At 41.6% G+C, this 12,783-nt stretch overlaps 1 protein-coding gene across 1 annotated transcript in view; it reads left to right on the top strand.

The window, feature by feature from the left end:
- LOC134431511 (Golgi phosphoprotein 3-like) overlaps positions 1-12,783 on the top strand; it is a 182,684-nt gene that overhangs the window by 111,143 nt on the left and 58,758 nt on the right. Inside the window, exon 3 of the mRNA XM_063179511.1 lies at positions 7,750-7,864. Within this exon, the coding sequence (XP_063035581.1) occupies positions 7,750-7,864 (115 nt within the window). The remainder of the gene's footprint in view (positions 1-7,749; positions 7,865-12,783) is intronic.

Raw genomic sequence — 12,783 nt, 5'->3', positions numbered from 1 at the left:
ACAACATTAACTCCCCCAATGGGCAGACAGTTCTCCCAAAAATTCCACAACATGGGTCTCTCTTTCCACGGGGAGTAGTCCTCCAAGAAAGGCTGCTCAAGCCTGGAAGCACTGGCCTCCTCTCTCCACCAGGTCTCCCACTAGATCACAGCATCCTCCAGGCATCCACTCGCTCTGGCGTGGGCTCCTCCCCCATGAGCTGTGAGTGGATCTCTTCATTCCCCGTGGACTTCCATGGGCTGCAGGGGGACAACCTGCTTCACCATGGTCATCACCACAGCTTGCAGAGGGATCTCGGCTCCAGCACCTGGAGCATCTCCTCCCCCTCCTTCTCCACTGATCTTGGTGTTGACATGTTGTTTTCCCTCATGTTCTCACCTCCTCCTCTTCTCTGGCTAGAAAAAAAACTGTGCCCACTTTGATTTTATTCTTAAATATGTCATCACAGAGGTGTTACCAACCTCTCTCATTGGCCCAGTTTTGGCCAGCAGCATGTCCATCTTTGGAGAAATCAGGGATTGGCTCTACCAGTCATGGTGGAAAGCTTTTAGCAGCTTCCCACAGGAGCCATCTTTGTGGTCCCCCTATATTGAAGTGAAGGGAGACGACCCATCCTTGTTGATCAGCATCAAATTCCGATTTATTGATCTCACTTACACACTTTATCGTGGTGTTAATTAAACTCATGCATATTGCAAAATCCGAGCTCCTCATAGGCTACAGCTAAAACATTAATCCCTCCTTTTGGTTTCAATACCTGTGGTTTGTAATTGAAACCAAGATTTATTTTCTCACCCTGTTATGAAAGTTCTCAAGGCCTCCATGTTGTTGAAGAAAGGCTTGAGAACTTAGCTGTTTACAGAAACAGGCTGTGAGAATTTTCTCTTCACAGCTGCCTTTTAAGCCATTTCTGAGCAAAATTCTCCAACACCCCTACTGTACAAAACCAGGCCGTGCCAAACCAATATAGGATGTCACCAAGAAACTTCTCAGCCTGGTAAGGCCCCCTGACTATTACCTGCTACTGCTTTTCCAGTTGAGTACCTATGAAGTCTCAACAAAAAGGCTGTAGAGAATCAAGAGGGACTTCTGGACCTTTTGACAACTGGTCAAGGGATCTGGAGAACAAATTGTGTTCTCTTCTGTCTTGCCAGTTGCAGGGAATGATGGGGCAAGAAACAGGAAGACCTTGCAAATGAGTACCTGGCTTCAGGACTGGTGTTACCAGCAGAATTTTGGGGATTTTGGTCATGGGTCAGTTTATACAGGACCAAGCCTGCTAGCAACAAACAGGGTCCACCTATCTCAAAGGGGAAAAAGGATCTTCGCTCAGGAGTTAGAAGGGCTCCTTAAGAGAGCTTTAAACTAGATTTTAATGGGATGGGGACAGGGCCAGGCTCAACAGAGATAAGGTGTGCTGTGACAGACATCTTTTCATTAAAATCCTTTCTTAGGATTTTTTCCTGCTGAAACTGAGACGTTTCAGCAACAAAATGTAAACAATGGTTATCTGCTGCTGTGGAATGCAACAGGTGGATCTGTGACTGGTCTCCTGTGGATGTTTGGATATATTGACCACTCACGGCAGAGCTGCTCTTACACTCTGCTGAGACACAGATCTTTGTTATTCATTCTTTTCTATTCTTAGCTTAGCTAGCCTTCTGAGAACTTTTCTTTCTATTTCTTTTTAGTATAGTTATAATGTAGTATAAATATCATAAAATAATAAATCAAGCCTTCTGAACACGAGGTCAACATTCTTGCCTCTCTCACCCTGCAAAACCCTTGTGACCACCGTTACAGTGTGCGAAGGGGAGAACTTTAGCAACCACTCAAGTAGCAAAAGGAAGTTTAAGAGGGAATACCCCATTCAAGTACAAGCAACCAAAGACGTAACCAAAAGATAGGACTATGGGACATGCCTTTGCACCCCCACTAGGATATTAACACACTTAAATACCTCTATAAAGTGCCTGTATACCAATGCACACAGGATGGGGAAAAAGCAGGAGGAACTAGAGATCTATGTGCAGTCACAGGGCTTTGATCTAATTGCAATTACAGAGACATGATGGGATAGCTCACGACTTGTGGTGTTTGTGAGGGTCCCCAGGAGGTGGTGAGAGATTAGAATCTGACTCCTTGTTCTCAGAAGGCCGATTTATTATTTTATGATATTATATTATATTAAAAGAATGCTATACTAAAACTATACTAAAGAAATAGAGAAAGGATACATCATAAGGCTTAACAAGAATGAATAATAAAAACCCGTGACTGACTCAGAGAGTCCAACACAGCTGGCCGTGATTGGCTATTAAGAAAAAACAATTTGCATGGAATCAATCAAACATTCACCTCTTGGTAAACAACGTCCAAGCCACATTCCAAAGCAGCAAACACAGGAGCAGCAATCAGATAATTATTGTTTTCATTCCTCTCTGAGGCTTCTCAGCTTCCCAGGAGAAAATCCTGGGCAAAGAGGATTTTTCAGAAAATATCATGGTGACAATGACTGGAATGTTTTCATGAAGGGCTACACGCTGTTTAGGAGAGACAGATCAGGAAGGTGTGGTGGTGGAGTTGCCCTCTATGTGAGGCAACACTTGGAATGTTTTGAGCTCTGTCTTGGGGTGGATAACAAGTGGGGGGAGAGCTTATAGCTTAGGATAAAAGGGCAGACTAGCAAGGGTGACACTGTTGTGGGTGTGTGCTACAGGCTGCCTGAGCAGGAGGAAGAAGTGGATGAGGCCTTCTACAGGCAGCTTGAAGCAACCTCATAGTCACAGGTCCTGGTTCTTGTGGGGGACTTGAACTACCCTGACATCTGCTGGAGAAGCAACACAGTGAAGCACAAAGAGTCCAGGAGGTTCCTGGAAAACATTGATGACAACTTCCTGTCACAGGTAGTAGAGAATCCCACAAGGAAAGGCATGCTGCTTGACCTTAAACTAACAAACAGGGAAGGCCTTATTGGAGATGTGAAGGTTGGGGGAAGCCTTGGCTCTAGTGACCATGAGATTGTGGAGTTGAGTATCAGGAGAAGAGGAAGCAAAGTAGTAAGTAACATTACAACTAAGGACTTCAGGAGAGCTAACTTTAGCCTCTTCAGGTATCTTCTTGGAAGAATCCCATAGGAACAGGTCCTGAAGGGAAGAGAGGTCCAAGAGAATTGGTTGATATTCAAGAATCACTTCCTTCAGGCTCAAGAACAGTGCATCCCAATGAGCAAGGAATTGGGCAAAGGGGGCAAGAGACCTTCATGGATGAATAAAGAACTCAAGCATAAGCAGGAAGTACACAGGAGGTGGAAACAGGGTCAGACCATTTGGAATTAATATGTAAAGGTTGTCAGAGAAGGTACGAATGAGACAAGGAAGGCCAAGGACCATCTGGAATTAAATCTTACCATGGATGTCATGGACAACAAGAAGGGCTTTTTCAATAACAAAAGGAAAACAAAGGATAATGTGGGGTCATTCCTAAATGGAGGGGGACCCTAGTGACAGAGGATGCAGAAAAGACAGAGTTACTGAACGTCTTCTTTACATTGGTCTTCACTGACAAGATCAACCCTCAGGGATCTCTGACCCAGAAGACCAGGGTTAAGGAATGCTGGAAAGACAACTTCCCCTTAGTCAAGGAGAATTGGGTTAGAGAACACCTAGGCAAACTTGACATTCACAAGTCCATGGGCCCTGATGGGATGTGCCCATAAGTACTAAGAGAGCTGTCAGACATCACTGCTAGGCCACTCTCAATCATCTTTGAAAGGCCGTGGAGATCAGGAAAGGTGCCTGAAGACTGGAAGAAAGCAAATGTCACTCCAGTCTTCAAAAAGGTCAAGAAGGAGGACCCAGGGAACTACCAGCCAGTCAGCCTCACATCAATTTCCAGAAAGGTGATGGAGCATCTCATTCAGAGGCCATCTCTATCCACATGGACAACAAGAAGGTGATCAGGAGTAGTCAGCATGGATTTACTAACAGTAAATCATACTTCAACAGCCTGATTACCTTCTTTGATGAAACAATTTCTTGGATGGATGATGGGAGAGCAGTGGATATTGTCTACCTGGATACAGTAGGAGTCCTAGTAAAATATATGTATTGTATAAGTGGCCTTGCCCCAATCCTAGTTGTTCTAAATGGGCTGCAGCTGTGATGTCCTTAATTGGGTGGCAGCTGTGGCTAATGAAGATAACTGGGATAAAAGGGGGTGGGTTGGCTGGCCAGGGAGAGCCTTGGAGGAGCCCTGACAAAGAAGCAGGAACAACACTGCTGGGAAGTGCTGCTTATGAGAAAACCAGCCAGTAGGTATGGGACTCTAGAAATATGATAACAACAATATGAATACAACACTTGGACTTCAGGAAAGCTTTCAACACTGTCTCTCATAACATACTCACAGGCAGACTCAGGAAGTGTGGACTGGATGAGTGGACAGTAAGTTGTATTAAGAAGTCTGAACAACAGATCCCAGAGGGCCATGATCAGTGGCACAGGGTGTAGTTGGAAGGCTGGTTCTAGATTGTTTAACTTATCCGCCAATGACTTGGACAAAGGGTCAGATGCCTCCTCAGCAAGTTTGCTGATGACACAAAGCTGGGAGGAGTGGCCAATACTCCAGAGCGCTGTGCTGCCCTACAGAAGGACCTTGACAGGTTGGAGAGATGGGCAGAGAGGAACCATCTGAAATTCAACAAAGGCAAGTGCAGGGTTGTGCACTTGGAGAAGAATAACTTCATGCACTAGTACTATAGTGGCAGCAGGCCCCTAAACAGGGAATAATGAGCATTGATTCCATGATTGCAGAAGGCTGATCCATTGCTTTATTGTACTACACTATATTATATTATACTATTAGGAAAAACCCATTGCCCTTGCCAGAGAGTCTCATACGGCTTTGACCTAATTGGTCAATCAATCAAAACACCATCACCAGAGTCCAATTAAGAAACCACCCTTTGGTAAGCAATCTCCATAATACATTCCACAGGTGCAGCAACAGGTGCAGCAAATGGAGATAAGAATTGTTTGCTCTAAGCTTCCTTACAGCTTCTTACAGCTTCCCAGGAAAATCCTGGGAGAGAATTATGTCTCTCTCTGTTCAGAGGCTATGTGATTACCACACAGTACAGGCTGAGGGTGACCTGCTGGAAAGCAGAGCTGCAGAGAAGGACCTGGGGGTCCTGGTGGACAACAAGCTGTCCATGAGCCAGGAATGTGCCCTTGTGGCCAAGAAGGCCAATGGTATCCTGGGGTGCATTAGGAAGAGCATTGTCAGCAGGTTGAAGGAGGTGATCCTGCCCCTCAGCCCTGGTGAGGCACATCTGGAGTGCTGAGTCCAGTTCTGGGCTCCTCAGTGCAACAGAGAGATGGAGTTCCTGGAGCAGGTCCAGTAGAGGGTGAGAAAGATGATGAGGGGACTGAAGCATCTCTCTTAAGAGAGGATGGACTGAGATAATTGGGCCTGTTCAGCCTCGAGACACCTGAGAGGTAATCTTATCAATGTCTATCATTATCTGAAGGGAGAGTGTCAGAGGATGCAGCCAGGCACTTCTCAGTGGTGGCAACCAATAGGACAAGAGTCAACAGGCAAAAACTGATTCATCTGAATATGAGTAAGAACTTCTTTCCTGTGTGGGTGACTGAGGACTGGAAGAGAAACCAGAGAAGGTGTGGAGTCTCAATCACTGGAGATATTCAAGAACCATCTGGACACACTCCTGTGCCATATGCTCTGGGATGACCCTGCTTGAGCAGGGAGGTTGGATGAGTTTAAACCACTGAGGTCCTTTCCAACCTTACCCATTCTGTGATTCTGTGACTTGGATTATTAGTTAAATCTGTATGTTTTAGTTTGGCATTCTTGTTTTTCTAACCAGAGAAAAAAGGGTATGTGTACATGGTTTATACAACTGTCGCAGTTAGTGTTTATACTCCAGTGGCTAGCATCATGCAACTACTTATACTGGTAAACAAGCAGTTACTCACATTCTTAAAATTTATTATGTATTATGCTACTGTAAATTATTTTTTTCTCTCTCTCTCCTGTGCTCTCTTGGGGAAAAAATAATTTTTGAAGTTATTTAATAACAAACTTAAGTGACGTTTCATTTATGACTGCATATTAAGGGGTTTATTGTTGACACGTTGGTGTTCCTGTGTCTGAGACTTAACATAAGAGAGACCATTCATGTTTCCTCAAACAGCCTTGTTTATTGAATCCAACACCCTTTTATAGACAATTCAAAACTCCCAGTGCTACACAGACATTGGCCTGTCTCTGTGTGCCCTCAGACTCTGAACCAATCAAATGCCTGCATGTCAGGAGAGCTGCCACTGGCCAAAGACTCTGTCAGTCAGCCCAGAGGCTAGACCTCTTATTTATAACCAAATTAATGCGAACTACAGATCAGCTTGCAATGCAACATATTGGTACGTACATATTTTGCCTAATATGTGTATTTGAACTGTTAGTGAATGGAACTTAGTGTTGCTGGTTAAAATGTTCTTCAGAGCTGTAAAACCGATAGATGTTGTCTTGAACCTATTTTATCCATCAACATACAGAAGAAGAAAAGCATTTTTCCTGCCTTTTCACTTTCTAATTGATTTATCAATTTCACATGACCTAATTGAAGCACAGACAGATGACTCTTCAATTAATTAAAGTTGAAGAGAAGGGTATTTATTACAGCGCTGGATGCATGTGGAATTGTTTCCAAAGACATGCACAAGGAGTTGCAGACTCTTGCTCTCTATTTATACAGAAAAGGTTTTACATATTCACACGGTTTCTAAGGATGCATAATACATAATCATTACCTGCCTTCTTCGTATTATAATTAGCTGAATACCTAATACGGCTGCACAATTGTACTCCTTTAATTCGGTCAGTGGGATTTTGAAGTAAGGGAGTGGTCATATGGGAGGAAGAAAGCCATTTTCCTCATGGTGAGCTCTTTACCTATAGCTAGTTGGCAGGACTTTTTGACCTGCTGGTCACAGTCCAAGCCTCTCCTAACTGTTTGATTATTCTTGAGGTAAGGTATTTCTATAGTTTCTGCTCCCTCACAATTGTTGCATCTATCCCTGTCACTCCTAGTTTCTCTTTCTTAATATATTTGTTATTCTTTAACTAAGGTACCTGATTCTGGTTAGCTATATTACTAACTTAACTTGTTAACTAATTTTAAAATCTTAACTAAAATATGTAATCTTCTACTATCCCAATTATATTTCCAGCTAGCCCCTCGAGTCATCTGCCGTTTCCAATTACCCTAATTGCGTTTCTAGCTGACCCCTTGACTCATAATTGTCTATCTGCACTATTCTGAATAAATTGACTTGAAGCAGTAAAATGGACTGTTATCAGAGAGCAATTTAGCACAGTAGTATACTTTGTTTTGGGGAGAAAGTGAAGGACCTGGCCATGTTAGTTGATTATCTTCCTTAAAAGATTAGGTATTAAACATGTTATTAGTACTATAGCTCTGGTCAATTAAGGTTAATAGAGGTTATAGATAACTTAACACATAACAGAGCTTCGTAATTAAAATCCTAAATAGTTTTTCTAACAACTAGGTATCTTTTAAATTTGCATATTCTTTGAGAACATTCCTCACTCCTTAAAATTTTCCTTGGTTCTGATAACAGGTAGATTTTTCAAGTTTTTATTGTTAGTTGTTTATGGTATGGTATATGAATTAAGTAAAAATACCAACTGCATTTTATTCTGTCCTAGGTAATTTGCAAGTCAGATGCTCCTACAGGGGATGTTCTGCTTGATGAAGCTCTGAAACACATAAAAGAGACCCAACCTCCTGAAACGGTACAAAATTGGATTGAACTGCTTAGTGGTAAGCCTTGAACATAATGTATTTGCTTTTTCCCTCCCAAATAAAGCTAATTATCTGGTATCACTAGAAATTATACTGTTAGAATTTTGTGGAGATAGCATGCAAAAAAGTTCATCACCCTGTCCTCTAGAGTAGTCTTTTGCTAATTTTAGCCTTTAATCAAATATAAATCACTTGCTTTTGACTTAACTTGGTACAGAAAGGATCTAGATGGAAGTGTCAGAGGGCATCTCTACTCTGTGGAAGAGGTGTCTTCTGTTGACTCTGAAGTAAATCAGCACTGCACCCTGGAGATATAATGGCCTTTCTCTGTAATTGGAAATGAGCGAGAGTGGAAGTTTGGAGTGAAGTGCAGAATAGAACTCCCCAACTAGTTAAAATTAGAAAGTGGTATGTTTATTGACAGCACTGGACACACAGGGAGTAGCCTCCCAAAGACATGTGCAAAATCACAAGGCTCCAGCTCCCTTATTTATCAAAAAAAGTCTTATATATTCATATAATTTCCTGGAATGCCTATATATATTCATTACCTAACCCTGCCTACCCCTGCTTCATATTAAAATGCATTATAATGAGTCCAAAGTTCCTTCACATCTGCACAGTCTCTTGATTGATTTAAGTTGGTGGGCTTAAAATGGGTTTGTGGTCCCTTTGATGTAATAAACATCTTCCTCAAGGTGACCATTTCACCTTTGTGTGTTGGCAGGCTTTCTGACCCCTGGGCTATAGTCCAAGCCCCCCAACCTGGTCCTGGCTGGTTTGGGGGCACAGGTGCAGTCACAGTCCTCTTCTTTTTCACAATTAAGCTGGCATTCTCATCCTGCTTCTTCAAACACAGTAAGAATAAGCCAGTGATATATTACCCTAGCCTTAACCACTCCATCTGCTAATAATTAACTATTCCCCATTACTTCTACTCTTCTTGTTATACTCTTAATCATTATAAATTGTTTCTATCCCCTTAACTAAATCTAGGTAAACTCTTAACTCTTTCAATTTTTTTAAACCCTTGATTCAGGAGTATCATAGAATCATAGAATAGCCTGAGTTGGAAGTGACCTACAAGGATCATTGAGTCCAACTCCTAACCATGCACAGGACTGCCCCAAGAGTCACACCACATGCCTGAGAATATTGTGCAAACACTTCTTGAACTCTGTCAGGCTTGGGGCTATGACCACTTCCTTGGGAAGCCTGTTCCAGTGGCCAACTACCCTCTGGGTAAAGAGCCTTTTCTTAATATCTAAACCTCCTCTGACACTGCTCCAGCTGTTTCCTCAGGGCCTATCACTAGTCCTTCTTATAGTGTGATGCTTGTGCTCAAAACTGCACACAGGCCTTGAGGTGAGGCCGCACCAGTGCAGAGTAGAGTGGGAAAATCACCTCCCTCAAGCAGCTGGCAATGCTTTGGCTGATGCACCCCAGGATATGGTTGATCCTTGTGGCTCCAGGGCACACTGTTCTCATATTCAACTTGCCATCAACCAGGAACCACAGGTACCTTTCCTCAGAGCTGCTCTCCAGCCTCTTGTTCCCCAGTCTGTCCATATATCCAGAGTTGCCCCATTCCAGGTGCAGAATCTAACACTTGACCTTGTTAAACTTCATACAGTTGATGATTGCCCAGCCTTCTAATTTATCAAGGTCTCTCTGCTTTTGAAGCAGTCAACAGCTCCTGCCAATTTAGTGTCATCAGCAAACTTACTCAACATAGCTCCAAGTCCTACATTTAAGTTGTTTATAAAAATGTTGAAGACAACTGGGCGTAAAATGGTGTCTTGCGGTGTTGCCTGGAAATAGAACAAAACCTTCCCAAACATCATTAAAATGATAATATAAAAGCAAACCTTTACTTGAAAGCCTTCAAGTACACAATACGGCAAAAAACCATGCCTGGAATTAGAATTATACAATTTTATAACATTGAGCAATTAGTATATCTAGCAAATATTGTGCAATTAGAAGAGCAGTTGATTAGGTAATCTCCTCCCCCAGGTTCTGCCCCATTGGATCCCTTCCTCCCGATCCTCTAACTCTACCTTTATTATGTCTATGATACATGGTGCAAAACAAAATGTCCTTGCTAAAATAACAAATAAGACTAAACAGAATTTCAAGAATGTATCAATAAGGGTTTGTTTGCGGTGCGAAAGAGAGCTGGAAAAGTACTAGAAGTTACAACCATGCATTAACAGTCTACAAAGCTACAAATATATGAAGAATACATAAGAGCTAAAAATCTTTGAGCATCATTCCCCCCTTTAGATACTTGACAAAAATTCCACATTGTTTAGTCTCTACCACTTAGATTTGATGTCAGACAATAAAGATGACCAGAAATCACAGCATCGAATCATACAGCCAGCTATTATGCAGACACCAACTACAAATATAGCCAGTATGTGTGACTGTGGTCACAGGGGTTTGCAGGTGAAGCAAGAGATGAGAATGTTGGTTCCATGATCAGAAGGCTTGATTTATTATTTTATTATATATATATATATATATATATATATATATATATATATATATATATATATATATATATATATATTACATTGTAACTATGCTAAAAAGAAATAGAAGGAAAAGTTCTCAGAAGTCTGCTAAGCTAAGAATAGAATAGCAAGAATTATAACAAAAGCAGTTCTCTCGGACTCTGTCCGAGATAGCTCAGTCCTTGATTGGCCATTAATTATAAACATCCAAGATGGGCCAATCACAGGTGGACCTGTTGCGTTCCACAGCAGCAGATAACCATTGTTTACATCTTGTTGCTGAAACTTCTCAGCTTCAGCAGGAAAAATCCTAATGAAAGGATTTTTCACAAAAGATGTCTGTGACAAACATGAATAGTTGTTTTATCCAAGCCAAATTTGGTAACCATGAAGTAAGTGTATGAAAGATCTGTGAGAGTTACCTGATGTAGAATTTGAGTTTGTCTCCAGATTTTAGCCAAATATTTGTTAATCCTTCTTCTCTGATCTACATAAGCACACTAGTATTAATGACTGTACACATGCCCCCTTGCGAGGCTAGGAGGAAACTGAGAGCCATTCTGCTTTGCAAATTTTGGGACCAAACCTGAGTCATGGTTACCAACAGTGTAGATAACAGACAGAAAAGAACAGTTTAAACCATATAATCATCTGTATCTGTCTCTGTTTTTCCAGTTATTTCAAGAGCAGAAGCCTTTTTAATTCTAGAGTATTGAATCCAGGTCCCTTGCCAGCAACTTTGTCTGAAGTAAGGGTAGTCAGCAGGACTTGGAATGATCCTCTCCACTTAACTTGCAGGGGATCACTGTCCCACCATTTAACATAGATCCAGTCTCCAGCCTGGAACAGATGAGCAGGTGTGTCCAGTCCTACGGGTCTGGATAACACATCAAATCTCTGGAGATTCTGCAAAGCGGAGCTTAAAGCCATTTAATACTTTTGTTAGTCCATTTTCCCTCTCATATGGATTTTTCTGGGGATATGCAGAATTCTGTATGGCCTGCCATATAATGTCTCATAAGGACTTATGTTGCCCCTCTGCCTTGATTGTATGTGAAATCTCAGTAAGACTATAAGCAAAGCCTGAGCCCATGTCACAGATGTCTCTTGAGAAATTTTGCTAATCTGTGTTTTGAGGGTTCCATTCATATGTTCAACTTTACCACTCACCTGGGGTCTGTTGGGTGTAGGCAGCTGCCAAGCAATTCCCAGAATTTGACTAACCTCCCCCATTACTGCTGCAACAAAGTATGGCCCTCTATCTGATGACAACTCCAAAGGAACCCCAAACCTTGGAATTATATGATTGAGCAAGACTTCTACCACTTCTTTTGCTGTGTTAGTAGGACGGGGTGAGCCTCAGGCCATCAACTGAAGGCGTCAACTAACATCAGTACATACCTGAATTCTTCATTATGTAGTAACTCAGCAAAATTCTCCTGCCAATATTCTTCGAGAAGGTCTTCGGCCTTTGTCACCCCTAGCACTACACTTTTATTGGTATCAGGATTATTTTTACAGCAGATTTCATATTTGGTCACTATAGACTGCACAATTTCAGTCATTCCCTATTACAGCAACCTGAGGGTCGCTGGGGTGAGAGAAGGACAAGAATCTTAGTTGATGATCAGAAGGCTGGATTTATTGATATATGATATATAATACATTATAACTATATTAAATAGAGTAAGGGGAGAAGTTGCAGAGCTGCTAAGCTAAGAATAGAATAGGAAAGAATCCCTAACAAAGTTCTGTGTCCAGGGACTCTGTCCCCAGCTTGCTCCTGTGATTGGCCCTTAATTAAAAACATGGAACATGAACCAATCACAGGTGCATCCTATTGCATTCCACAGCAGCTGATAACAATTGTTTACATTCTTCTTCTGGGGCCTTTGCTTCCCAGAAGATGAACAAATCCCAAAGAAAGGATTTCTGTGAAAAAAATGTCTGCGACATCTCACCTTTCTAAATTGTATAAATTAAAAAGAAAAATGCTGATGTGAAATGAACAGGAAATTTCTTCACCTGTAAAATATACAATACTAACAAATCACTAAAACAATCCTACAATCTAAGAAAATGCAAAAAACAATGCAAGAGAATTCAAGTCCAAGCAGCTGGGTTTCAGGAACAGTCCAAGAGCTGAAGTTGTTTCTTTTGGAATATCTGAGAGTCATTTTTGGTCCTGAAAACAGACTTGCTGCAAAAGTCCCATCAATAATTATCACAAACCATTGACAGTCTTACAACAATTTCAAACAATTTCAAACAATTTGAACAACTTTTAGAATGTCCTTTTCTGGCCCTTCAATGCTTCAGTGCTTCAGAGCTGCTGCCCGCTATTTTCAATCTTTTATATTTAATTTTAATTTTTTTTTTTTTGATCGAAAAGGAAAAGAGCAGCAGCTGAGCAGAGCA

Source organism: Melospiza melodia, chromosome W (assembly GCF_035770615.1).
Source record: "Melospiza melodia melodia isolate bMelMel2 chromosome W, bMelMel2.pri, whole genome shotgun sequence".
NCBI lineage: Eukaryota > Metazoa > Chordata > Aves > Passeriformes > Passerellidae > Melospiza > Melospiza melodia.
Note: the sequence above shows the minus strand (reverse complement) of the source record. Positions and strands in the feature narration are given on the sequence as shown.